The 25,245-nt window shown below is 36.9% G+C and overlaps 1 protein-coding gene across 8 annotated transcripts in view; it reads left to right on the plus strand.

Moving 5' to 3' along the window:
• Positions 1 to 25,245, plus strand: part of CDH18 (cadherin 18) — a 337,159-nt gene that overhangs the window by 173,931 nt on the left and 137,983 nt on the right. For all 8 annotated transcript variants that reach the window (XM_027812997.2, XM_027812999.2, XM_027812998.2 and 5 more), the window contains 2 exons: positions 12,791 to 13,085; positions 21,281 to 21,400. In XM_027812997.2, the coding sequence (XP_027668798.1) occupies positions 12,791 to 13,085; positions 21,281 to 21,400 (415 nt within the window). The remainder of the gene's footprint in view (positions 1 to 12,790; positions 13,086 to 21,280; positions 21,401 to 25,245) is intronic.

A 25,245-nucleotide genomic window follows, 5' to 3' on the forward strand; every position in this document is an offset into this window, starting at 1 on the left:
AGATTGCAATCCTGTTCTGCCTGAACCTTTTTTGACAGGGGAGAAGCTGTCAGAGGGTCTCTTGGGAAGAAAAAGGACTGAAATGTTCATGATAAATGATCTCTATATTGATAGGTCAGCATATACATAAGAAACAGTAAGGAGAGGAATATGTTGCCTTGAAGTGTGGATAGTTTGTTTATGGCGTTTAATATACTTTGAATACTGGTCCTGGAGAAAGGTCAAGTTTTAACTGACCTTTTTTTGATCACTTACTTTAAGAAGCAATAGCAGTGAATGGAATAGCATGTCTGGGATTCCTTACGTGTCAATAAAAAGAACATTAGTGTTCCCTATTGGAATTAGGTGATGATGAATATAGGACAGTGTTTAATGAGAAACAACTTTTGTGTTAAATCTAACATGCAGAATATATTATTGTTTGTTTTAGTAAATTAGTGAGGCTGTGACTTGCTTTGTTGAAACACTTTTCTGTTAACCACCATCAAATTTAACTGTGGAAGAAAGTATTTCTCAACTCTCTTTTTCTTGTGCTAAATTCAAGATAATTCCATGGTCAGGGTATGTCTGTTCTACAGACAAGTGAAAACAATTTCAACTACCAAACATTTGTGACTTTACAGTGGACAGCAAAGAACATAATTGATGCCAAAACGGCACAGAGTAACTGTTCAGAGACCAATTTTGTCTTTAAGCAGCAAAGGTATTTATTTTGTGCAACGCTGGGGAGCTAGCCAATTTCCACCAGACAAACTAGGTCCAAAGTTTTCAGTGAAAAGTTAGGTATTTTATACAGTTTTCATGACAGGTTACAACATTGTTACATACATATTCATTTGATTTTGACACCTAATCATTCCATTCACAATAGGTGGGATCTAGGTGGAATAAACCCTTCAATTTTCTTTGTTCCAAGATTTCCTGACTCCTGGTCTCCTTATCTCCTTCAGGTGCCCACCTTTTCTAATTATTCAGAGCACATTCCTTTAACTTTGTCAGTGGTACATCCCTTTAAGATCCAAGATGGAACCTCTAACCTCTTCTAATTATTCAGAGTACATTCCTTTCTCAACACACACAGAGCATCACCCAGAGCATTGTACCAGACTCATCCTGACTAATCTTTTTAAGACCTCGTTCTGTTTCATAAATGTTATTTCATTGAGAAATTTAGAGTTTTGCAGAGGCGGCTTTATTTAATTTTTAAATATCCATATATCCAAAGCTAAGGAAGATAAACTGTTCAGCACGCATGCTATGTATTTAAATACATGGGAGAATTTTAATGTAAAAATTATTGCTTGGAAATATTAAAATACCAGAATTTTAATATTAAATTATATAATTTAATATTTTATTATTTAAATGATATAATTTTACATTGCCATTTAATCTGCGGATACCTGATTCATGGACATTGATTCTTCTTGTGTATCCCAGTATACAAAAATACACCACTGCTGCATATAGAAACAAGACATTTCATGGATTTAATGCAGGAATAATTAAACATATTTGGAATTTAAATACAGGTTTCTGGAAATTTGGAGGGTTGGTCTTTGTTGCTATTTCAAAAGTCTAGCAGAATTTCTTCTCCTCATCATTAGAATGTGCATTGTTAGTCACAATGAAGAATGGTGGTTGTCTGTGAAAGGGTGTAAATGCTCTGTACTCTGCTGAAAACGTATGCAGCACCTGCAATTACATTGTCAGGTGGAAAAAGGAGCAAAAGATTATGCGTTACACAAGGCCTCTATAGTAATGATGTTAACTCAAAATGCAAGTCAGTCATAAATTGTGATATAAAATTCATTTGTAAACATTTTCAGAGTTTCTGTTTTACTTGTGCAGAAGTTGTACTGAACTAAATGTAAGTGAGGGCTTTACTCTGTCTTACAATCAAAGCCTTGCAGTAGTGGCAGTACAGATGTGTATGGACAGATGGGGTTCATGATGACTAGGAAGAATACAGAAGCTTCTGTAAAAGTTCTTAAACAGAACTAAAGTTAAGGACAGTTGTTCTCATTCCCATTCACTGGGATTGGTGCATTTCCATTTCTTTGTTCCTACCTGTAAAAACACAGTCATTGACTGTAAAAGTCGTGACCACTTTGTCACTTTCTTATTGCAGACATTATATGAGTTATATCTGTGGCAGGGGCAAGTGGTAAGCTTCTGCTGTGAACAGGGATCTTACGACTTACCCAACAAAGATGTCAAAAGTGGCATGGTTGGCATTGTACGTTTTCAATGGATTTTGAGGCACCAGTGTCTTTGAAAGGAATTCGTGGAAACATTCCATCATTATGATGTGGGGCTCTCTTCCTGTATTATGTAGTCCTTTTTGCTTCTAGCAAACAGCAAGAGTACTACGTTATAGGAGGAAGTATCTGTGACTGGAAAAAAATCATATTCTCTTCCAAGGCAGATGCAGAAGAGTAATCCCTTGTGAGACTTCTAATGGAAACTAAACAGAAGCAATTTTATTACAAATCTAAATTTTCCCCAAAAAGAAGGCTGTAGGCCACACAAAAGAAATGAAATGGTATTCTAGGTGCAAAACCAAAACATGCCTTCAAGTGTTAAATACTGTAGAAACAGTGAATCAATACCCCAATAAATCAGTATTCTTTTATGCAATACTGTCATACCAGTTTCTAACATTTAAGAATTATATAACAGAGAACTCTTAACAAATAAGATGACCAACCCCCCCTCAAATAATAAAAACATGCATTTGTTTTAACTGCAAAAGTGCATTAACATTCATTGATAAGAATCTCACAAAAATATGGAATTAAATCCTTTTGAAACAATGATCTCTGCAGTTCTTGATAATGCGTGGTAGCGTGCTTCCTTTAGTTTCTTCAGAATGAAATAACTTTTTCACCTGAAATAGAAGCCATTGGAAAGTAGCTAACCTGTTTTCTTTCCACAGTCTTATAAATTTATCAGAAAATTAGCTTTAAAGACATCAAAACCAAAAATGTGTGAAAGATTTTTGGAAGGGTGGGATAAAAGGAAGGTGGCAAATTAATTATCTCTCCTTGAACTTTTCCATTTATTATTGCTTTCCTAATCAAACTCTGTACTTGAGTAATTGAGTCCCTGGCATAAAATTTTCTCTTGTTGATTTTACATGGCTCACAAATACAACATCAGAAAATCACACATTCATTTTTATCTTCACAATATTATTTAGAAAAGCGAAGGAGAAAGAAGTCTTTTAGAATATCACATGGGTACACTGCAGAGTTGTTTTTCCAGAGCTTAAAAATGAATATGCTGTCTTAAGATCTCTTCTGTAGAGTAAACAGTATTTGCTGTAGCACTGTCAAACAAACAAGCAAACAAATGAAGAGTTTGGGTACTATTACACTTCAAGCTCTGTGCTCCAGTGAGCTATTTCTGTCACTCCTGCTACTATCAGGAGAAGCTATATACATGGAGACCACACATAATGTGGAAACCCTTGATCAGAGTTTTAGAGAACTAATAGTTCTTTCTCATTTGGAAAAAATCTGAAATAATTGTTTGGTTGGCATTCTTGTTGAGTAAGGGCAGATAGGTATTTTCTTTTTGGAAGACCTTGGTACAGTCGATGTGTTCCCTTTTTTCCCTCTACTGCAAATGGGAAGGAAAAGCAGAGTTTGATTCTCTACTTGTGCACATTAAAAAAAAAAGCCAAAAAAACCCCAAAAAACCAAACAAAAAACCCCACAACAACAACCAAAAAAAATCCCTGCAATGAGAGTAGCTTGAGTGGCCAGGCACCAGATACGAAGGTCAAGGGCATCTGTAGAAAGTCTGCAGAAACAGTGTGTGGAAATAGAAACTGTGTTTTTACTCCAGCATTGTCACAAATATGCAATGTTTTCCAGTGAAGAATAGCTTTTCACTGCTTCAGTGAATCCCCAAGGCCCAAACTCTGGCATTTCTTCGTCTTTCAAAAACAGTATATGCATTTACAGGTTTTCGACCTTGACATTTTCAATGTCTTAAGCAAACATTCTTTCATTTGAAAGTGGGCTTACTTCTCCAGATAATGGAAGTTATGATACTGATACCTAGGACTACTTCTTGCATCTCTGAGGTTTAGTGCATCTCTGACTATGTAGCTGAACAGTACGGCATTTACAAACGAAGCAGCGCTGAAGTTTGCAAGGGTTGTGCCAGAGAGTAGTACCGTGAACTGAAGCACTTTTATTGTGTGCTTGTGCCCATTGACAGGAAAGGCAAGATTCTCATGCTTTATACTGACATAACACCTCGTTATTGTAATTAGTAACAACACAAACTGAAACAGTACATTCTTCTTCCAATGGTGATGTAGTGTGTCCAAGGCTTCTTTTAGTAACTATGTATCATCAAGGCCTTTGCATTGAAACTTAATCAAATTTATGGTCCTTCTACATGGATGTAGGAATCCAAGTTATTACCAAAATTACAGATTTATTGATTGTAAACTGAGTTTTTGGTGACAGTGGTTATGCAAAAATGATGAAAACTGAAGACCACTCAATTCTATAAATTTGTCTAGAGAGCGTGAAATAGTTTTCTGCATGGCTTAGTGACATATAACATCAGAGGGGAGAAAGGAGTCATGCTTTGCCAGAACAGAATGCTGTGAAGTAACATAACATCAACCCATGCATTAATTACTTGCTCAAACACATTGAAGCCAGAATTTTGGCTACCATACAAACAATCCTAGCACAAATCTGGCTTAAATTGTCAGAATTATTTGGCTGAATGTAACAATGAAGCATTCTTTTGAAGTGTAACTTTAGTCTCTCATAGTTTAATTTACCTTGCAGTTTTGGTGGGTAGGTTTTTTTGTTGTTTGTTGTTGTTCTTCCCCCCTTTTCTATTGATGATGCTTTTCTGATGGCATGGAAAAGATGAGTTTTTAAATGTTTTGTACTTCTATAGGCCTTCAGGATTTTGTTTTTGTTTTTGTTTTGTTTTTGTTTTTTTCTTCTTTTTTTGTTTTATGGCTTCAGGTGTCCATCCTCTCCCACTTTCTTTGGGAATTGCAGTGTTCAGCATTGTCTAATGATACTGCAACTGGATAGACCAAAGTCTGGTTAGGGGCTTTTAACATCTGATTTGTTCTCATATTTCTGGGTGGATTTCAAGTCTGTGAAACTTAGATTACTCCTCTTTGCAAAAGGAATAATGATGCTTGCCTTTCATGATTTTCCTTAATTAGTCAGACATAAAGGCAAGATGATATGACAGAGTGAAGTACTTATCTTACACTAATACCTCGTGGCCATCCTGCATAAATATCACTGCAGGTGAGCATTTCATGGGTTAAAGGCAGTGTGCTTCCACTCTGAAACACATTTCCTGGCTATAGAGTAGTACTGGGGAATGAGGAGTCTTGTTTTCTGTTTAAAAAAAATCTTTTTTTCAAATAGGACCCAAACAAAAAGACCAACTTGATTTCAGGTGTGTTCAATGAGCTGTAGTCACTTATCTAGAAGTCACTAGAAGTTTTTGATTAGCATGTTCTGCAGCAGGATGCCTGTCCAGCTCTCTAAAACCTGTAAAACAAATAAGCTGTGTAAATCCTACTTTCTTCTTGAAAAAAAGAAAAGTTTCTATGCCTACCATAACATTTGTCCAAGTAAAAGATGTCTTAAATGAATGCTTATAGCTCTGAAGAGAATTCAGATGAAAACTTCAGTAGACTGGAGGTATTTTTCTTCTATATGGGTTTAGACACATTATACAGTGAAAGTACAATTTTGGATTCTGTTTTTCTTAAAAATATATAGTGTTCTTTGTAAAACAAAACAACAGTTTTATACATAAATGTTTATTGTATTGGTGTTGGATTCCAATCTTATTTTTCTTGTCATGCACTGCAGTCCTCCTTTATTACTGAGAGAAAAGAGAAGCTAATGTTGACCACTTGCGTCAGCTTTAGTACAGCTGATGTTATTTCAGATATGATTGCTTATGCACCTGCATACTTCTGCCATTACCCAGTCTCCCCAAAAGCACTAGCAAAGGAGTGGACTTCAAATAAGCACAGCTTGCAAGAACAGATGTTTGTGTGCTATACTGTTCTACTGTGATTTTAATACTACTTCAGTTGTGGTTTTCCTGGATGATTGCAAACCAATTATTTTTTTCTATCTCTGAAAGCTCATTCAGCAGATGGGGGCAATTGCAATTCTGTGTTTTCTTACTCTGACAAGGGTGGGGAATAGTTTCTTCTCGATTTGTGGACACTGCTATGGATAATACAGTTATCTCCTGGGCTAATGATTCCCTCTGAGAATTCCGTCGAAAGGTGTGACATTGCCCAGAGCAGTATATTTCATTAAAACATATTTTGTAGCTTAGACCAAAGAAGCAAGTCTGCAGCAAATCTGAGGACACTTTTACTGCATAGGCACAATAAACATTTCAGTAGTATCTGCTAGACTCTGATTTTGCAGTGTGTACCATTCAGAATAATTTTATATGTGGTTTTTACTACTACTAAGTTATTGTATCATTTCTTTTAAATTACATGTTCTGTCTACATAAACATCAAACCAAGTCAACATGATTGCAGTTCTTATTAGAGAAGATGAAAATGTTTTTTACTCAGTGTTTTAGTGTTGTACCATTAATTCTTTATGCGTATCTACATTTTGATGTTTTTATTGAAGCATTAAACAGTTGTGCATAACAAAAGTGAAGTAACATACATGCATTCTTTTTTAATATGTTCTTACACTTTGCTAAAGCACATGGCTCATTGTGTTTGAGAATAATTTTGTCATTCCTCTAGGCTGGGCACTTTGGTAGACTTTGTTGTGGTAGTGTTGTGCTGGGGCCATCTTGTTGTCTGTTGAAACTTATTGACAATGACAAAAGAATTGTGAAAGGGAGGTTCTTCTGCTCTCCTTGAAAGAACCTGCTGCTCCCCAGACAGAAGACAATACTTTATTCAAAAGCATAGTGGTAGTGTCACTACCAGAACCTAAGTTTTGCTTTGGAATTCTGTGCGTATCGTTTTTATTGTTTATTATTTGTCAGCTATTTTTTAAATTATTTCTCTGCAGTTATTTCAAAATAATTTGAGTTTATATGTACATAGCCACTTCTGCTCTGATTAAATCGATTAGGTTAGTGCAGCAGTTCTTGATTTTTTTCAAATCAGCCTTGGATTTGAATCTAGCACATGTATGGGAATCTCATCATGATTTATTTTTTTTTCAACAAAACAATGCATATCTTATATCCAAATCCAATAACTTATTGATATTCCAATTAAAGGTGGTACACTCTCCTTTCCCCCCCCCTCCCCCCCCGCCCCCAAGTTCCAGCCAAAGCTCTCTGTTCAGCCAGGTCAGCCTTCTTCCCTGCTAGCTGACCTTACAGCTCATGGGGGCAGCTTGCTACTGTGCCTTAATGTTTGGATCTATGATTTTGCTAAGCATTAGCTAAAACAAGTATGCAGAAGATGTATGAAGATGAAAAGTAGTGAATAAGGCCAGTAGTTAAGCAGTAGCCACCTGACCATTTGGTTTTGCAATTAGGCTTTAGCCACCTGATCACTTTGTAGTTACTAGCAGTAACAATACTGCATTAGCTGGGCTGTAAGCCTACATTCTGTGCATTCATTTTACAGCAATCAATATGCTGGTGCATCAAATTATAATTATTTTAAAAACTTGTATCAAAATTCATATAAGAATATAAAGAAAACTCATAAACTGAAATGTTTGATATACTTTTTCACTCATGCCTTTGGAAAATGTAGCCCTTCTACAGTTTCTGCAGGATTACTAGAAGAGAGTTATTTAAATGGACTGGTGGAAGAAAAATGTTGAAATCTTAGGAAAACAAGGACACCTTTGTTGCTGTTCTGCAAAATCAGTTGTGGACTGCTGATATAGGCTAGTTAAAGACTGAAGAAACATCATAAATCATCCTGAATCCAACCTGTTATTAAATATGTCAAGAAGTAGAGCCCACTGGGTTGATAAAGGTGACATTCCAGATATGCTCTTCAGCTATAATTTTCAGTTTCTTCTTTCCCTGAAAATTCAGCAAAATAAAGACAGGAATAATTCCCATAAGGGGATGAAAATTAAATACTTTCTGGCAGTTTCTGGCGTGGACAGATTCAGAGTATTTAATAGCTGCGTTCTTGTTAGGACTATAACCAAATCAGCAGTGATAAGTAATGTTTTCAGGAGCCAGCCCATCACTTAGGATAGAAACTGCATTTCTACAAGGAATTTGGAAGCCTGCAGTGCTTGGAAGTTGGAGAATTATTGATGTTGCTGTCTGGTTGCAGCAGAGTGAGGCAGCTCCCAGGGGCTGGGGCACTGGGGTCCCCCAGGTGGGTCACGGCAGGGCCAGCCAGGAGCAGGGCAGCCGGGGGGCAACAGGGAAGCCCCTGCACCAGGCACCTCCCTGGGGATGGGGCCAGGCCGAGGCCGGACTGGGACATGGACCCACGGGTGGGCCCAGCTCAGCAGGACCCATGGCCGGGTAGGGCACGGCTGTGGGCAGCTGGAGACCAGCCCTGCTGGAGGGTCACTGGTGCCAAGGGGCTGCAGTGAGGTCCTGAATCATGGGCAGGGTCGGATGAGCCCTGGCCGGGTGGGGAGGGCTAAGTGGTGAACTCAAGCTTTATTCCTTCCTAGTGGTTAACTAGGCAAACCCTTGCTCTGCAGAGTTGTTTTTAAAATAGGGTTTGGGTTCTGAGGTGAGGTTGCTTAGGGAAGCAAGCTGAAACAATGTAAGAAGGACAAAATAGCTTCTTTAAATAACAGTTAAAAAATTACTGCATAGATCAATATATAGTCATCACATGAGGTGGACTATCATAGAAACAAAGACCTACCGAAAGACATTTTCAGTAATGTTTACATAGTCAGAGTTAAAACTGATACAGAAATCAGAGAGCTGTGTTGTGATGTTTGGCATATTTCCCTTGTATGTCTTTTCAATGCTCATTACTCATCTCAACTTTATGAGTAATCATATTTCAGTTTGTGATGTGTTTGTATTTCTTTTTAAATTAAAAGACTCCCACAACATTTCAACTTCCTGTATCTGACTGGTGCAGCAGGCAAAAAAATAACACCGCATTTTGTGTTTAAGCTATTTATTCACATTACTACGACGTGTGTCTCATCCTCTAGTGTATACGTGTTCTTGCAGTAGTAATTGGCAGAGGAGGTGGCATCTCATTAAAAAGAAATGTCCACACTATTTCTATGGATCTGGATTGAGATGACTTCCCCGGGTCACACAAATTATGTCTGAACTGGTAAACAGAACATGGGTTGGCTTGAGTCTGCATTGCTTAGTGGCATCCCCTTCTCTGTCAAATTAATCTGAAAGAGGAATAGTCACAGCAGTCCCAAGTAGAGAGAAGGTCCACTATTGTCCACCTAGATTTTTTTCCCTTGCTGTGTTTTAAATCATCATAGACATAGCTGCAGAAATATAGTCTCTCAAACTGTGTATGCGTAACCTAAGCAGTGTATTGCATTTGTTATAATGAGAAATGCTTTTGTGGAATAAACCGCCTGTTGTGGAGATGATTTCATAGTATGCAGAGTAAAGAAAGAAGTGCAACCATGCTCAGGGACATGAATCTCTCATTAATCTGGTAGCCATGGTCTTAAGCAGGGATTCCCAGGGACTCTCTTCAGCACAACAGATACTGCAACTAAGCATTTGACATTTTCCTACTTGGGCTAATTTGTACTGAGATGGAAGTATTAAAAAAGACAAGCAGTTATTTAATCTTTACAGAAAAACTGAAATATAAACAAACTGACAAAGGAAAGGCCCCTTAGTTATGCAATAGAAGTGATATGCAAAATCCTCCTATGTGAATTTTAAATTCAGCATTAGAAATAAAAAGGAGAAAGTCAAAGTGTTACATTGCAAACAATATAAGAAATATCAGGAAGGTAAAGGAACAGGAACTTCTCTTAGCTTTCTCTTGTTTTCAGTTGTTGCCTTACAACCACATTGTAAAAGACCCAGTTACAAATTGAATGCTTTCAGTGTTTATTAATATGCAAATAATATTCTTTTAACAACATTCCTGACTGCATTTTTCCATTGAATTTTTTTGGGTAACATGATGTTTAGTGGGAATAACACAGAATTGATTGGTTGTGCAATCAGCTGAGAATATTTTGTTTTTAAACTTATTACTTGTTAGATGTGAAAGCCCACTGACTCAGAATGTACCTGGATTTTCTTCACTGATGGCAAGTACAAATAGTTGTTTCTTCACAACAAAAAATAGCTAATGTTACTGTTTTTTCCAAGCGTTCCATACATTTCATGCTATCACAATTGATTTCTGAATGTGTCTTTCTGCGGTATGGTATTGGAACGCCATGTCTATTTTGCTATTTGGATTTTGAGGGAAGCTTACTTCTCTAAATTCTACAGCAGTTCCTTATTGATTTCTCTACCTATGTAACCAATTCCTTAACCGGTTCATCCTTTCATAATTCCAGTTATGAATACCATGATTTGTGTTGGGATCTCTATAGGATATACCTGAAGATGCTTTTATGTATATGCATGCAGTTAAAAAGAGAGAATGAGGATGGAGACCCTTCTGATATTTCCCAGTCTGGAATAGTTTTAACTTAGAGTTCCTTATAGCTTCATAAACTCAGCAAATTTATGATTTCCCTGGGCATACAAATTTTCTCCTGTATTTCTTGGGGTTTTTTTTCCCCCTGTAAATTAGGGACAGCCTTTCTAAGGCAAATCTTAACATTTGAAAACACTAACACTTAGAACTCATGCTATCAAAAAGGAGCCTACAGCAAGAGAAAAAACAGTCTGATTGTTTCTGAAAAATTAGAATACCAGCAAACCAAGGTTACAATATCAGAATACCCGCTATTCATGTTTTTAGGAATAAATCACTTCAGAGAACATTTTGGCTTTATAGGAAGTTTGGATCCCTGTCATTTTACATTTAGTATATTATTCCTTTATTAATAGAATACAGTATTATTCTGAGAATAAGAAGAGGTGTAACCATAACTTTCCCATCAGTGCTCTGAAGGAAATGTGTAAGACTGTCCTGCTGTCCTATAAAGGCAAAGCCAAGCAAACAGACCCTTTCTCTGGTTCTTTCTTAATTTTCAAAGTAAATTAAAAAAAAATCCACAGTGGTGACCTTTTTTTGTTTTGGTTATTCACTCATATCTTCTTGTGACTCAGATAAGTATATGACTGAAGTTACACTGAAGTTTATATGAACTGACAATCTAAATGTTATTAGACTTCCACCTCCCAAACCCTCCTACAGGACAAGATATAAATTATGTGTGACATCATAATTTCATAATTTAATGCAAAATGAAAAAGTCATCAAGCCCTATATGCTTATTCCTTGTACATATAGTAAGCTAGATATTTTTAAAGACAAGACAAAGACCTGGGGGAAAAGGTACAAGGAGAGAGTGAGAAAATACCAGCACCTCTGTATGTTATGATTTAAGTCACAAAAAGAAAAGATAATTTGTACCTCCAAAAGTCTTATTTTCTCTCTGTCCAACCCAAAATGGTTTCTAAACTGCAAAGGGAAAGGAGTCTGGAAACTGACACCTGGTGTTCCGTTAACTAAAAATAATATCTCACATTCTGCTTCTGCTTTGCTCAGATTCTGTATAGAAACTTCATAGATATTGAGACATAGTCAGGGCAATGGCATAAGAATAAGAATGAGTGAGTTCTTAAAAGGAGAATGTTTCCCTTCTGATTTAACATCACAATATAACTGCACAATACCTGAGGCTGTTCATTTCTGCATTATCGCTTTGTTCTCATTGTGCACCTCAATAAATACATTCTGTTCTCAAAGTCATTTTAAGGAATAAAAACAAACACAAAGCCTCTCAATCTATCAAAAAATCACCCCTTCTTCTCAGAGAACACATGCTAATATTTAATCTAAACAGGTAATTCTTTAAAGTCAAGTTAGAAGCACTGAGACTTAATGGGTAGCTGTTTCATGTTATCTCTTAATACACCAGGGTACTTAGTGACTTTTCCTTCCCCCCATCTCACCCCCCCAAAGATCAGCTTTATTCCTCACAAGAAGGGGTATAATATTTATTTTACGGTACAAAATGTGTGTTAGGAACAATGAAAATGCTGGAAGTATCATTCATTACTTAATTGTAAATAATTTGAATACAAGCAAATTAGGTGACTTTCTAATTAAAACCAACTTAATAAAAACCAGAGAAAATGGCTGTGTTTTGTTGTGGGGTACTGTAATCCTGGACAGACATCTGTCACTGTGTCCTTTTGCAGTAATGGATGCTGTCCTTGGCACCAGGGAAGGTAATGTGGGTGGTGGGACTGAACTGCAATCATTGAAGCAAACAATCCTCACCGTGGCTGCTCCAGGCTTAGTGCTTGAGGCAGTGTTTCTAGCAATGAGTGGTGTAAGACAACTACTAGAAGGACTAACACCAAACCAAACTAAAATAAAAACCGCTCCAGATACTGGAATGTTCTCCATGTAGGGAGATTTTCTAGAGTGGACATAGAACCCAAGAAATCCCAGCTTAAAAAAAAAACTGTGCTAGGTGGAAATGACCCTGAATAGAATGACTGACTTGCCAGAAATAGTGTGTGAGGAATTACATCAGGAGGTGTAAAAGTTAAAAACTAGTGTAGAATGGTGCTAGCAGTTATTTTACAGTTTTTGTATCTAGTGTGCAATAACTTTTCATGAAATTTAATATGTCATTTTATATGATTTTGTGTTTATATTCTACAGCTGCACTCCAATTCTGACAAAGGTGATGGATCAGTCAAATACATTCTTACTGGAGAAGGGGCGGGGACTATATTTATTATTGATGACACAACTGGAGACATCCATTCAACCAAAAGCCTAGATCGAGAGCAGAAGACTCACTATGTGCTTCATGCTCAAGCTATTGATAGACGGACAAACAAGCCACTCGAACCTGAATCTGAGTTTATAATCAAAGTGCAGGATATCAACGACAATGCACCAAAATTTACAGATGGACCATATATTGTTTCAGTGCCAGAGATGTCTGAAATGGGTAAGGAAAGCAAATTTATTCAACAATCTTTTAACAAGTAAAAATGCCATATATTCTTTGAGAGAGCTATGACTCATTATTGTATCATTGATTGTACATAAAAGATATTACAGTTGAGAAGATACAATAAGACATCAAATGCAACCTTCTGTGTTGCTTGGGACATTCCTATTGAGAAAGCAGTGCAGACACACACAGACACCCTGGCTAGAGGAGAGTCACTCTTAATCTTGAATGTTTTAACAGGCATTTCTGGGCAAATGGTGCTTTGCATTCTAGAAACAGATGTCTTCATGTATCCTCATTCAACTACACATTTTATGACATTCTCTTATCTCTTCATGAGTAGTCTGTGCAATTCACAGAATTAAACAAATGCAACAAAATGGTCGTTTTCTGGATTATTTTAGACCATGGTGTCATATGTTTATTTACCTTTATTAAGTTTCTTACAGAGTGAACAGGAGTTCAAAAAAATACTGATAATTGGTTTTTCCTGTTAGAAATGTATTTCAGATATTCTTATTCTTTGAGGCGCTGCATTATGTGACCAGTTTTCTTTGTTTATGGCTTCTCTGGTGTTGAAATGAGTTTATAACTTTTCTCTAATGTCACATTATCAAAGCTACATAACTAGCCTAGGATAGACAGATAGAAATATTACTTTTGTGCTACTATTTTTTTTTTAGGAAAGCTTAACTGTCTTTATGAAATACATTTGCTGTCTTTTACTACTGAATGGACAGTACAGATAATTACCTCGTGAACACACACTTTTCCTTTCTACCCCCAAATCCCTACACACGCCATCTAAGAAACAAGCTTCAAATTCGAGATGTATCTAACTTTCCCAAGTGAAAAGTAGACAATTTGTTCTTCTCTTCTTGCTGTTTGTCTAATAAGCAGGTGATAGACTTTAACTTCTGCAGAGTAGAATTTTAAAAATTAAAAGGAAAAAATACTAGAATACATGTAGTTACGCAACTCATAAAAATAATGATCATATAAGAACAAATTAATATTGTTGCATCTTAATGGTTTGTTATCAATTGATCAGTTTGAACAGTAATGGTAACTCATGTGAATAGATCAGAAAATAACAAAGTGTTTTGTTCCATACTTGGAAGTCGGGTGCAATATTTTGTTAATATAATTATTTTGGATGGGAATATACCTTGTACAACTCTCCAGTGTAGATAGGTGAAATTAATTTCAAACTGGGAATCTTCATGTGGTTCATCTTCTAACCTGACATTATTATGCTGAGTTCAGACATATGTGATTGTGTAGTGAGAGAAGTTTAATCTGTCCATGGAAGTCTACATACTGTTTGAACTGTATACAGTTTCACAGGAGGCAAAGAAATACTTCATGTGGAGAGACTAAACAGGCCAAAACCACAGTTTCCATTACAGATATGTATAGTAAAAATAATGCGTTATGAAGACACCTAAATTTTTATTGCCTGTACAAAGGAAGTGTGGCATATGAAATATTTGAAACAGGTGGTAATCATACCAGACCTGGAAAGACCAAAATATATTAGATCTTGTTCCTGAACCATGGAGTTCAGGGCTGTGACATTTCAGCAGCAGAGACTGGTTTTTACACCAGTAGTGTATTGATTGACCTTAGTGGCATTAATCTTGCATAAAGTGGAGAGTAAGTATCCTTTCCTATCAACCATGTAAAATCAGATCCTATTAAATGGACTCTCAAGCTTATCAAATTTAATGTTTTAAAAGGATAGAAAAAAATTTCCCACCTCCTCTTTCTTTCATCCTGACTTACTACTACTTCTTCATTCTTTCTTTCACTGCCACTGCCACTACACTGACACACAGGAATATTTCCCTGATTTTCTTCTCAAAATGTCCTGCATAGATGATCTGAAACATAATCTACCTGCATGTATCGTAATTCTCTCGTTCTAATACTTTGTTCTTTGTGGGTACTTTTAGCATCTTTCTCCCTTTCCAATCCTCTCCTCTCTTACAAGTCTTCCCACAGTGTGTTATTTCAGATGTCTTTTCCCAGCTGTGCAGAACTCTAAGACCTTTTTTCCTGTGGTCCCTCTTGCAACAGTGCATGAAGGGAGAAACATCTTTCTTTCGTCTTCTATTATATCCTTCTCTCTTCTTTCAGAGGCCATTGTTCCCATATTACCTTTCAGGTTCCTGTTTATGAACTTTTTTCTTTCCACAGCCTTTTTCCCTGTAACTGGGAATTGTTACCTCATCTTTGCTTGTAGTTTTTGTCTCCTTCCCACAATTTATTGTTATTATTTATTAACATCATTATTTCTAATAGCCTCTCCTTTGTCTCTACCAGAAGAACAATCTGTTAGCCATTCTTACTTGGTCAGGATCCAGCTAATAAAGATTTTCAGATTATAGATCAAATATATTGTCATTCCTTAAAATAATTTGCAAATTGTCCGTTGTTCCCTTAAACCACAGCTTCCCCTCAAATACTGACTTCCTTGATCTAATTTTTTATTTCTCAGAGCTATAAACAAGTAGGTCTCCATTCCATCTACACAGTGATGCTAGTGCATAGAACAGAACACGCCTTTAATGTAGGATTCCCTATTTTAACCATCTAAGCATAGTATCGTAAATATCAATCCCCGGAGAAATTTATGGAAGTACAGAAGGGCAGTAGTTCTCTGAGTAATGTCATAACACCAGGACTGTTTAAGCCATATACCTTTGTGGGAAGTACTACAATTACGGGATAGAGCTCCCAGTAAGAATATTGAGGGCCTGTCTGAAACCTCTTCAATTGTTACTGGTAATTCACTGTGGCACAAAGCTTTACTTTTAGAGCTGCAGATCATTTCAGTATCATCTAAGCTCTTAATCTCAGTTGTCTCTTGTTATACCACAGACTGTCTTGATGTGAAATTCATTTACTTTATCGACTGTCTCCAAAAATGCGTAACTGTCATCTTCTTTCTACAGTTTCCTTTGTCTTTAATGAAGACCATTTTACTTAATTGATTATTTCCTTCCCCTGTGGAAGCCTAGAAGGAAATACAGTGGAAAGGAAATCAATGTTATCCTCAGAGTCCGAAGCAGCTAATATAAGTGTTTACTGTTTGTTCATTCTGTTTATAAAAGCTGTCTTTGTTTTCATCCTCTCAGAATGTAAGTATTCTTACATAGATGTTAGTCATAATTCTGTAGTAGTCTGAATCTTGGTATTGTTCTACAACTACATTATACAAGTTACTGTTTTCCAAAGGGCAATTCAAATGGTCAGTCTGGGATGGCATTTTGGGTTATAAACCAGAGTGGATTATGGTAAACCAAGAAAGTTTTAGTGCTAAAATAAAGCATTAATGCATATTTTTTATAGATTAAATACTTTGCTGGTTGTACCTGAGGAAAATCATTAAAATATCTATTCCACAAAGCTTTCCTGTTGTGTGAATAAAACTGAATTTTCATATCTTGCCATACAGGCAGTCTGCTGTAGGCATACATTGTATTTTCATTGCAAATTTATGATCACAGTTTTCGTATTCCCTTACTGAATTGTTTGTGTTTGTTGCATACTGAAAGCATTATTATATTGTCTGCAGTTTCAGGAAGACTAAATCTATTATTGTTTCCACAGTATACATTTTTTCTGTCAAATAATGGAGATCCCTATGCCATTTTTATTAGTTCTTCAGTTAGCATGGTTTTTGTTATTTAGATATGGAGACTATACATACATTGAACCTCTTGTTGGTATATTATAAATTTCTAAGGAAGCTTCACTACTTCGAAAATTTCTTTGGTTTTTTTACATGGTCATTTAAAGAACTTTGAATGTTACTGTCTGTCTGTAACAGCCGTCATGCTGAGTGGCAGGTGATATTTTTGATCTCTGTTATGCTGTTTAGTTTCGGCAGCAGATTCCTCTCTGTCTCCTCAAGAAGTTAGCTGGTATTTTTCCCACAAGTTGAACTTTTCTTGATCTACTTGTAAAAGCTTTAGGACCTTTATGGCTTGTCTTTTTTTAGGTCACTGACAACAAAGTACAGCTAAGTTTTGTTAAATGATTTGCCAAATATTAGATCACAGTGTTCACTGTGGCACACAGTGAACATATTATTTAAGCTTTATGTCCTGTGTTGAACGAGCTGAAAGAAAATGCCTATTCCTTGCCTTCATTGAAACTTTTTCCTAAAAGTTGGCTCAAGAACCAACGTTTACAGCTGAAATTATTTCTTCTGCGGTGTAAAAAACCTCAGTTTCATTGAGAGCTGTAACTATGCTCTGTTTTAAGGTTTATGAGTCATCATTATATAAATCTAAAAGGAAATAACATGTTTAAATCAGTAAAAGCCTTCCATATCTACTTATTTTTAGGCATCTCCAAAATGAGTGAAATATTGCATCTTAAATTTTCTAGCGTTGAGGTCATACATAAGAAGAGTATTCCCAATAAATTCTGCTTAGGAAATCAGTAGACACACTGGACTTTTATGAACTTCTTTCCAGGGCATTATAATGTGAGGTAGTCATAATTTCAGATAATCTGAAAGTTAATATTCATGGTGGTAATAAATATGATTTGTATGAGAAGTACCTATTTATCTTCCGGTGTTGTTTGATTTTTATCTTCTAATGAAGACAGCTGACCAAAAAACAAAAACCAAAAACAAACAAAAAAACCCCACAACAAAAACCCAAACAAAAAAAACCCACAACACTGAGATTTTCTGCAGTGAAGGCTTGGTTCAGTAATAGTCACTGGACTCAAAGTGTTGATTTCCTGATGGAATCACTGTTTTCTAATGAAGAATGAGACTAAAATACACTGTGTTGACTTGTTAGTGTTTTAAGACAATTTTAAGAATTAGGTTAGTTAGGCAGGAAATCCCTGTGTTCATTAAACTTCACCTTTTTATCACTTCTTTTAGTTTTTATTCAGTATTGTTCCATTTGAGATTTAAACAGAGCAGCAAACTATGGGAAGTCATGCATACAGATCTGCATTCTCAACAGACATTTTTTATTGAACTGCCTCATTAAACGTTAAGTTTTTTTCTTCAGAGAGACAGATTGAAGTATTTCCCTTCAGCTTTACTTTGATATATAAATTTACAAAAAAATGTTTGTAAACGTATTTTAAAAAAGAGAAAAACCAAAGAAAAAATGTGAGATAAAACCACAGTTTGGTTGCCCAAATAAAATGGTCCTTATTTTTGATAGCAGATAAAAGGCAAAGCTTACAGAGTGGTGTTGAGAGCAATCAGATGATTTCACAGCTCTGTATAAAAGCATTATCTAAGAATTGCCAATCTGTAATCTCTAAACTGTAGCAGGGAATCATGTGGAATGGTAGTTGTACTCTGAATAAGCAGAACCTCCACTTTGGGGAGAAAATATTTTTTATTGCCCAGCTGTAGTGTCAAAATGCTTTTGCAGAAAAATTTTGAGGTTTTCTTCACAATCACTTTCGCAGTAGGTTAGTGAAGGAGGTATGGAAGGTATGCCTCTGGGTCCAATGTTTATATCTGTTCCGAGGTCTCCAGGGAAATTAGATCATTATTTTTTATATTAGATTATTTTCTTCAGAATTGTTAGCATTAGAAATAGCAAGGCAGCTGTACTGTATATTTTTCCATCTAAGTCCTTCATTTGCACATAGCTCAACAGCAAAAACTGATGCTGCATCTGAGTGGTGCAAATGTATTTGGAATTGTGATTTGTCTGTCACGCTGATGAGCTGAATGATTCTAACTTAGAAGGGCGTATTGGAAGAATTGGAAGGTAAAGGTACCCTCTTCACCTTTCTTCTCACAAGGCTTTCTAAACGATAGCTTTCACAGGCTGCCTTTCCTCTGCTTAGCAAATCAGGCAAGAGTTAGGCAGAAGGCCAGTATAGATATGTCTATTAAGCTGCTGAGTGTGCTTGTGTCATACAGTGAAAACGTTAAGCATCAGATGAGCTACATTGCACTGAATGTGGTTTTCAGAGATGGAGGGGGGGGGGGGGGGGAAGTTAAAACTTGTGATTCCAAGTGTTCTTTTAGATGGAAAGAGAACACTTTGCCACTATTCAATACCAAATTACTGTTATCAGGTGTTTCTTAGGAGAGAGATACAGATGTATTAGAAAATTACTGTGGTGGATTTTAAGTTGTAATAGCATTCCATTCATGCTAAAATGACCTGTCAGCTGCTTATGTGAGATACCGCCTTTCACTAGCCCTGTTTCTTTGTCCCACATCAATGAGCAATACAAGCACTCAGATTCTAACCCCTACCTTTTAAAATAAGGAAGGGAGGGAAGCCAGTCTCTGAAGAATGAGAGAACCATGAAATCGGTATTTTCTTCTGAAAAAGTGCAAATGGGAACTCAGCCTGTTAGATGAGTAGGCAGCTGCTGTTAATGGGAAAATCTATAGATAAAAAGGTACAGAAGTTGCCCAGCACTCTGGGTAGCAAACTCTGGTAGGTGACTGACCATACCTATTGGAGTGGCTGGTTTTTGTTGTATGCAATCAAAAACAAAATAATAATAAAAAAAAAAAAGTCAGTGTTACCATTAACTCCCAATTAACTGTGAACAAACTACTAGCTCCACCACTATTTGATTACAATATTCAACTTCAAATTCATCAAAGTATCCTTATATCTGCCATGTGAATATATTTATCAATAAGACTATATGCATTTGGGCTACTCAGAGACCAGAAGACAACACATTCAAGTGTGCAGGCATATTTCCTGTACCTTTTACTAAATTTCCTGTAGAGACAAAAAAAGCAACTTTTGGTGTCCAAGTTTGTGTGACACAATTGAATGAATAGTTTCTCAAAGAATGAAGAATGCAAATCTGCAAGGATTCAAATGCTAGCTTTCCTGTACTGGAAGTGAGACTCCATGATTTTAGGTATTTCTATTCCCAGTGTACACTGAGGATGTGCACATTAACAAACAGTTCTGTGCAATGAAAACCAGTCTGTGAAGTTGGAACTGAGGATCTGATGTCCGCACCATATGTTTTTGGGAAGTCTGATTTCAGACTAGTTCTCTCCTGGTGTCTGAGACTAAATGCCCATTAGCAGTCAGAATAGATCAGGTAGGCTTCTAAAGCGCATCTGGTTTAGTTTCATCCGAAGGAATCTAGTTAATGTGGTCTGAAATGGTTCCATGAGGCAAATCAAAGTACAAGAAGTGGGGGAAATCAAGGGATTCAATTCAAAAGCATACTTCTCACAACTAAGATGTGAAATTTAACACCCCAGAGTGGAGGTGATGCCTCAGTGGTTAATTTAACTGAGAAACTACTTTCAGATGCAGAATTACACAAGAGCAGCCTGTTCGGATTATTCCAATATTTTAATACTGGGCAAAGGAGTCTGTGGAGAGCAGTGTCTGTAGAAGGATAAACAAGTGGATGAAGACTGAACCTTTATTAACTTGCAGTCTTTCATTGACTGATTTCTTATGTGAACTGTTGAACAGTGATAGCAAAAAAGATTAATGATTAAATGTCTTGAAAAATACAGTGAAATGTAAAATCACTTTTCTCTATTCTATCTGTTCAGTACTTATGCATTTTCTTTTCTAAAAGTGTTACTTATAGGTTATCCCACTTCGTGACGTGCTAGAAATTGCGATTTTATGTTTCTAATGGTTTTATTAACAGCAAATATTCATCTTTTGAACTCCTTATCTTCCTAACTTGGATCCGTTGTTGGAATTCTCACAAAGGTTCTAGTAATTATTTTGGTTTTAGATCTTTGATGCCTTCCAATAGCTAGATTTTTTGATTCACTTAGTATCTTTTATTGATTTGGGGGCATTTATGCAAATTATTTTAAAGATGCATTTCAGCATTGATTTGTATTGTGAATGAAGATAACTCTGAATTCCTTAAATATGAGTTGTTTAGAAGTCTAAGCAGTATCCAAGTTTTGGATGTATATGTGTGAACATGCATAGATATGCCTGCTATGTAGGTACTATGAATATGTCTATATATATGTAATTAAGTTTTATATATATATATATTCAAATTAGTATAACCAGTTTTCTTTAAAAATATGATATAATAATAACATACCGAGAAAATATTACTAATCTCTCAGTTGTAGAATTTGAAGACAGTAGAGGTTTCAAAAGACATTTTTGTATTTGTTAGAAAGTTGTTTTTATTATCAATTAACTTTTATTTTCCTGTATATACAGGTACGTCTGTTCTACAGGTGACAGCCACAGATGCAGATGACCCTACATACGGAAACAGTGCCAGGGTAGTGTACAGTATTCTTCAGGGACAGCCATATTTCTCTGTTGACCCTAAAACAGGTAGGTATTTTATATTTCTGCCAGTGTGATTTGTCCTAACATGTTTCACTTAACTAAATCTGGTAGATGAAATCCAATGTACAAAATGCAGGTGGGTGGGATTTTATTTTTTTCCTTATTTCCAATTATATCCTACTTCTTGCTTTAACACTATGAAATTTAAGAATTGCTATGTTTTGTTGAGTACTAAAATGAGCCTACTGTGTACAGAATTAATTCTGCATCATGCCATGATCTGAGCCATTCAGGAAACTCAAATAGCACTTTTTCATCTTTTCAACCCTCTTTTTAGGAAGTGACTCGAGTGTGCCTAATACATTATGATTTTAAGTGGTTTCTGTTGCCTGAAGGGTAGGCTTAGGAGGATTATTGAATGTGTGCTTCAACACATATAACATAATAAATTAATATCATTCTTGTATTTATAAAACTGCAGTATTGCCATTTCACTGAAAATTTATTCTATGAATCAAGAAGTAGAACGAGCTGAAATATTTATGCTTAAAATCTATGCATTGCCCTCTCCTTTTTTCCACAAAGTGTAAGTTATGCATAATGAATCCAAACTGTTTTTTTTTAAAGAGAGAAAAAATTTCTTTTGGGAATGAGGGTTGTTACTAGTTTTAGATTTTCTGAAGAGCATTATCTTGAATATTAATACGATATAATTTTAGTATGCATTTATAGTCCTTAATAATGAATTATCATTTAAGAAAGTACTTTTTTATCTGAATTTTGTAACAGTTTTTCCCTGTCTATATCAAAGCTTTAATATTGAAAGAATGAAATACAGTGATCCTACGCTTAACTGTAGGGAAGAATAATGATTATTAAAATGTGCTGAAGTGAAGTAAGTATACTGTAAATAGTTTTCATTGTAACATTTTTACATTTCAGTGTCTTTGCTTGTGTATTTTAATCTCTTTGGAACTTGAAGGTATGTGCTTGCTTCATTGCAAGAGAGGTGTATCTGTGCCATCTCAGCTAGCTTAGAGGTTGGGCCTGCTTTGAGTAGGAGGCTGGAGTCAGTGACCCCCAGAGGTCTCTCTCACCCTAAGTTATTCTATAAATTTGTGAGCTCATGTTAGATAGGACTGAGAGAGCAAAGCCTGACAGGGTTACATGGAAGGACTGTATAAGGTGCTAGGAGGCAAATGTGATGCAGTCCTGTTCATACATACAGTGTTTCTGGAACAAACGCTGCAGACACCTTACCCAGCCACGTGTGAATACAGTCTGGCAGAGTACTGGCTGGCACAGGCTAAAACTGCTCGGGGGTACATGGTAACAACTAAGAGGCATGGAAGATAGTGATACATTGCTCAAGTTTTCTCTCCCCTTGTTTGACTTAGAAATACGACCTTGGTCTACATCTCTGCTTCTGTTTTGGCACTCTGAGGCAATGGCCTATATTTTTATTTTTGTAATGTTGTGGAACTTGTAGTGTGGAGCTGCTGTTCAGTCAGTAAAGAATCATAATGGATGTTCTCAGTATCAGGTCTGTATCACAAAAGAAAATAGTATTGCTATATTGCTGTTTGTATGTTGTAAAGAAAGCAGTTAGGACTGTATTTTCACTTCTCAAGTCTTAGGCTTTGACAAGACATACTAATTCTTTATGAACCTAAACTGTTTTTGATATGTGTGTAGAATATGAAAATTATTCTGATGCCATACCTTAGTCTATTGAAACAGCGAATGAATAAATATTTTATGAGGTAATTAGGCAGTGAAACAGTGGAAAAAAACCTGGAGAAACCATTTTGATTTGATAAGTTGTCTTTTTTTAATTGCAGAATAACAGTTAATTAATTTGGCATGTTATAATGGGAAAAAGTAGAAAATCGGAAATGATGGGAATGTCTTGAGGAATAAAGTGTTTCACTATGAAATTTCACTTCTAATTTCTTGGGTTTAAGACTCATTTTCTAAAAACATCGCTCGGCTGAATTTGCAGGCGTTTCTATGACCTGTTTTTCGTAAGGCTTCAATTGTTCAATTCCATCTTAACTTTATTTTTCCCTCGAAGATTTCTGAATTTACACTGCACGCGCAAACTTCCTTTCAAGAAAGAAGGGGCAAAAAAAGGGAAGAAGAGAAAGAGAAACATCCCAACATTCATGACTGAGTGTAATATTTGTGAAGCCTTAGGATCTTTTATGGCTATCAGTCAGGCTTCTTGGAGCTATCAGATGCAGACACCAAGGTGTTCATAGCTCAAGTGTGAATATTCATCTTAAGAAGTCTTCTGCTTCTAGGTTAGTGCTGCCTAAACTTGGTTTTGAACAACTTACTATCTGAAGACTTGAAATTCTTAGAAGCTTAGTTTAACATAGTTTAAACAGGATTTTAGAACTCACACATCTGAAATGTAATAGTGGGTCAGCACCAAATTACAATTTTTGAATTAAAAAACCCTGTGTTTTCTTGGCAGAAGAACACCTTTGTTAGCTTATCTGAGATAAGGCTTGTCTCCACCCACCAGAAGGAGGGTGAAGGTGCAGTGCTGGGACAGTAACCCCCCTGCCCTAGTTAGAGACTTGAGCTTGGGTTCCTCCCAGAAAAGCCTCAGCCCGGTGGGCCAGGCCCAAAACTCATCATGAGGAGTCAAGAGGAGGTGCTGCCCTGATCACCCTTCAGGCTGAGGGAACTATACTGCCTACAGGGGTACAGGACACATTAGGGGATGCAGGGAAGAGCTGTATGATATTGTGCTAGACTTATTCTTGCATGCTTAGAGGAAGGATCATAGGCAAGAAAAGGGAGGGATTGAGATGGATTAGGCAAGAAGCAACAAGTGAAAATAGAGGGATAAGGGGATAAAAGGGGCCACTCGTGTAAAAAGGCTCTTGCTCAGCACCGTTGTCTGGTCATGCCCTGTGCTTGATCAGCACAGTCTGTCCTGTATCTACTTATGCTCCCTATCTATTTTCCTGAGTAAAAGGGGCTCTCTATCTGTATGCAAGTGTGCACAGAGGTTTAAGTGCCAGCAACTGGAGCTGGACCATGGATCAGTGGAGCCTGTGTGTCTGTGTTGTCAGCAAACTGGAAGGTGAAGAGCCTGTGTGCATTGCATTGGTGTGTATGTCAGTGTGGGATCACTATCAGGTGTCAGGATGGAGTAGCCAGCGAGTCAGATGAGCAGCTTGGGTGATGGGTATCCACATGGCCAAAAGTCTCGGCCAGATACTGGAGAGACCAGAGGGCTCACGAGTCAGCTGTTGGAGGGGCCAAGAGGTCCAGACCAGCCTGGAGTGACTGTGTAATCTGGGGGTTGACTGAGAGGGCTGTTTGCATCTGTGTGTCTCTGTGCATGAGGCAAGGGGAGACCAGGGAGCCAGGAGCCAGGCTCCAGGGTGCCACACCAGATACTGGGGGTTCGTAATATATATGTGGGGATGCCACTGGGCATTGGGGGTCCAGGAGGTCCAGAGCCACTTTACTGGGTATGCTTAGAGTGTAAAGCCCAGTACTGGGGGATCCATAGTATGCTGGGGTGAGTGGGGATGTGTGAATCCCTTCAGCTGGAGGGGAGCTGCAGGCCTCAGGCTTGTATGTCTGGGTGCCAGCAACTGTGAAGACTGTGGATCCAGGTTCCAGCTACTGGACAGAACAAGTGTCTAAGACGAGTTACAGGAGAGGTCCGTGTTGAGTACATGTACATATTACCAGCTATATAAACCATCCTTCCTTCTGATCTGCCAGGGAAGGATGAAGCTGCTTGTGCCATGGTGTTTGAGTGCTGAATGTTTCTCTCTCTGTCACCCACTTGTGTGTATGTGTTGCATCTCTGTGCGTGCCTCTTGGGAACACACATTCAGCCTCACTACTGCTTCTATATCACT

This window comes from Falco cherrug, chromosome 3 (genome assembly GCF_023634085.1).
Source record: "Falco cherrug isolate bFalChe1 chromosome 3, bFalChe1.pri, whole genome shotgun sequence".
NCBI lineage: Eukaryota > Metazoa > Chordata > Aves > Falconiformes > Falconidae > Falco > Falco cherrug.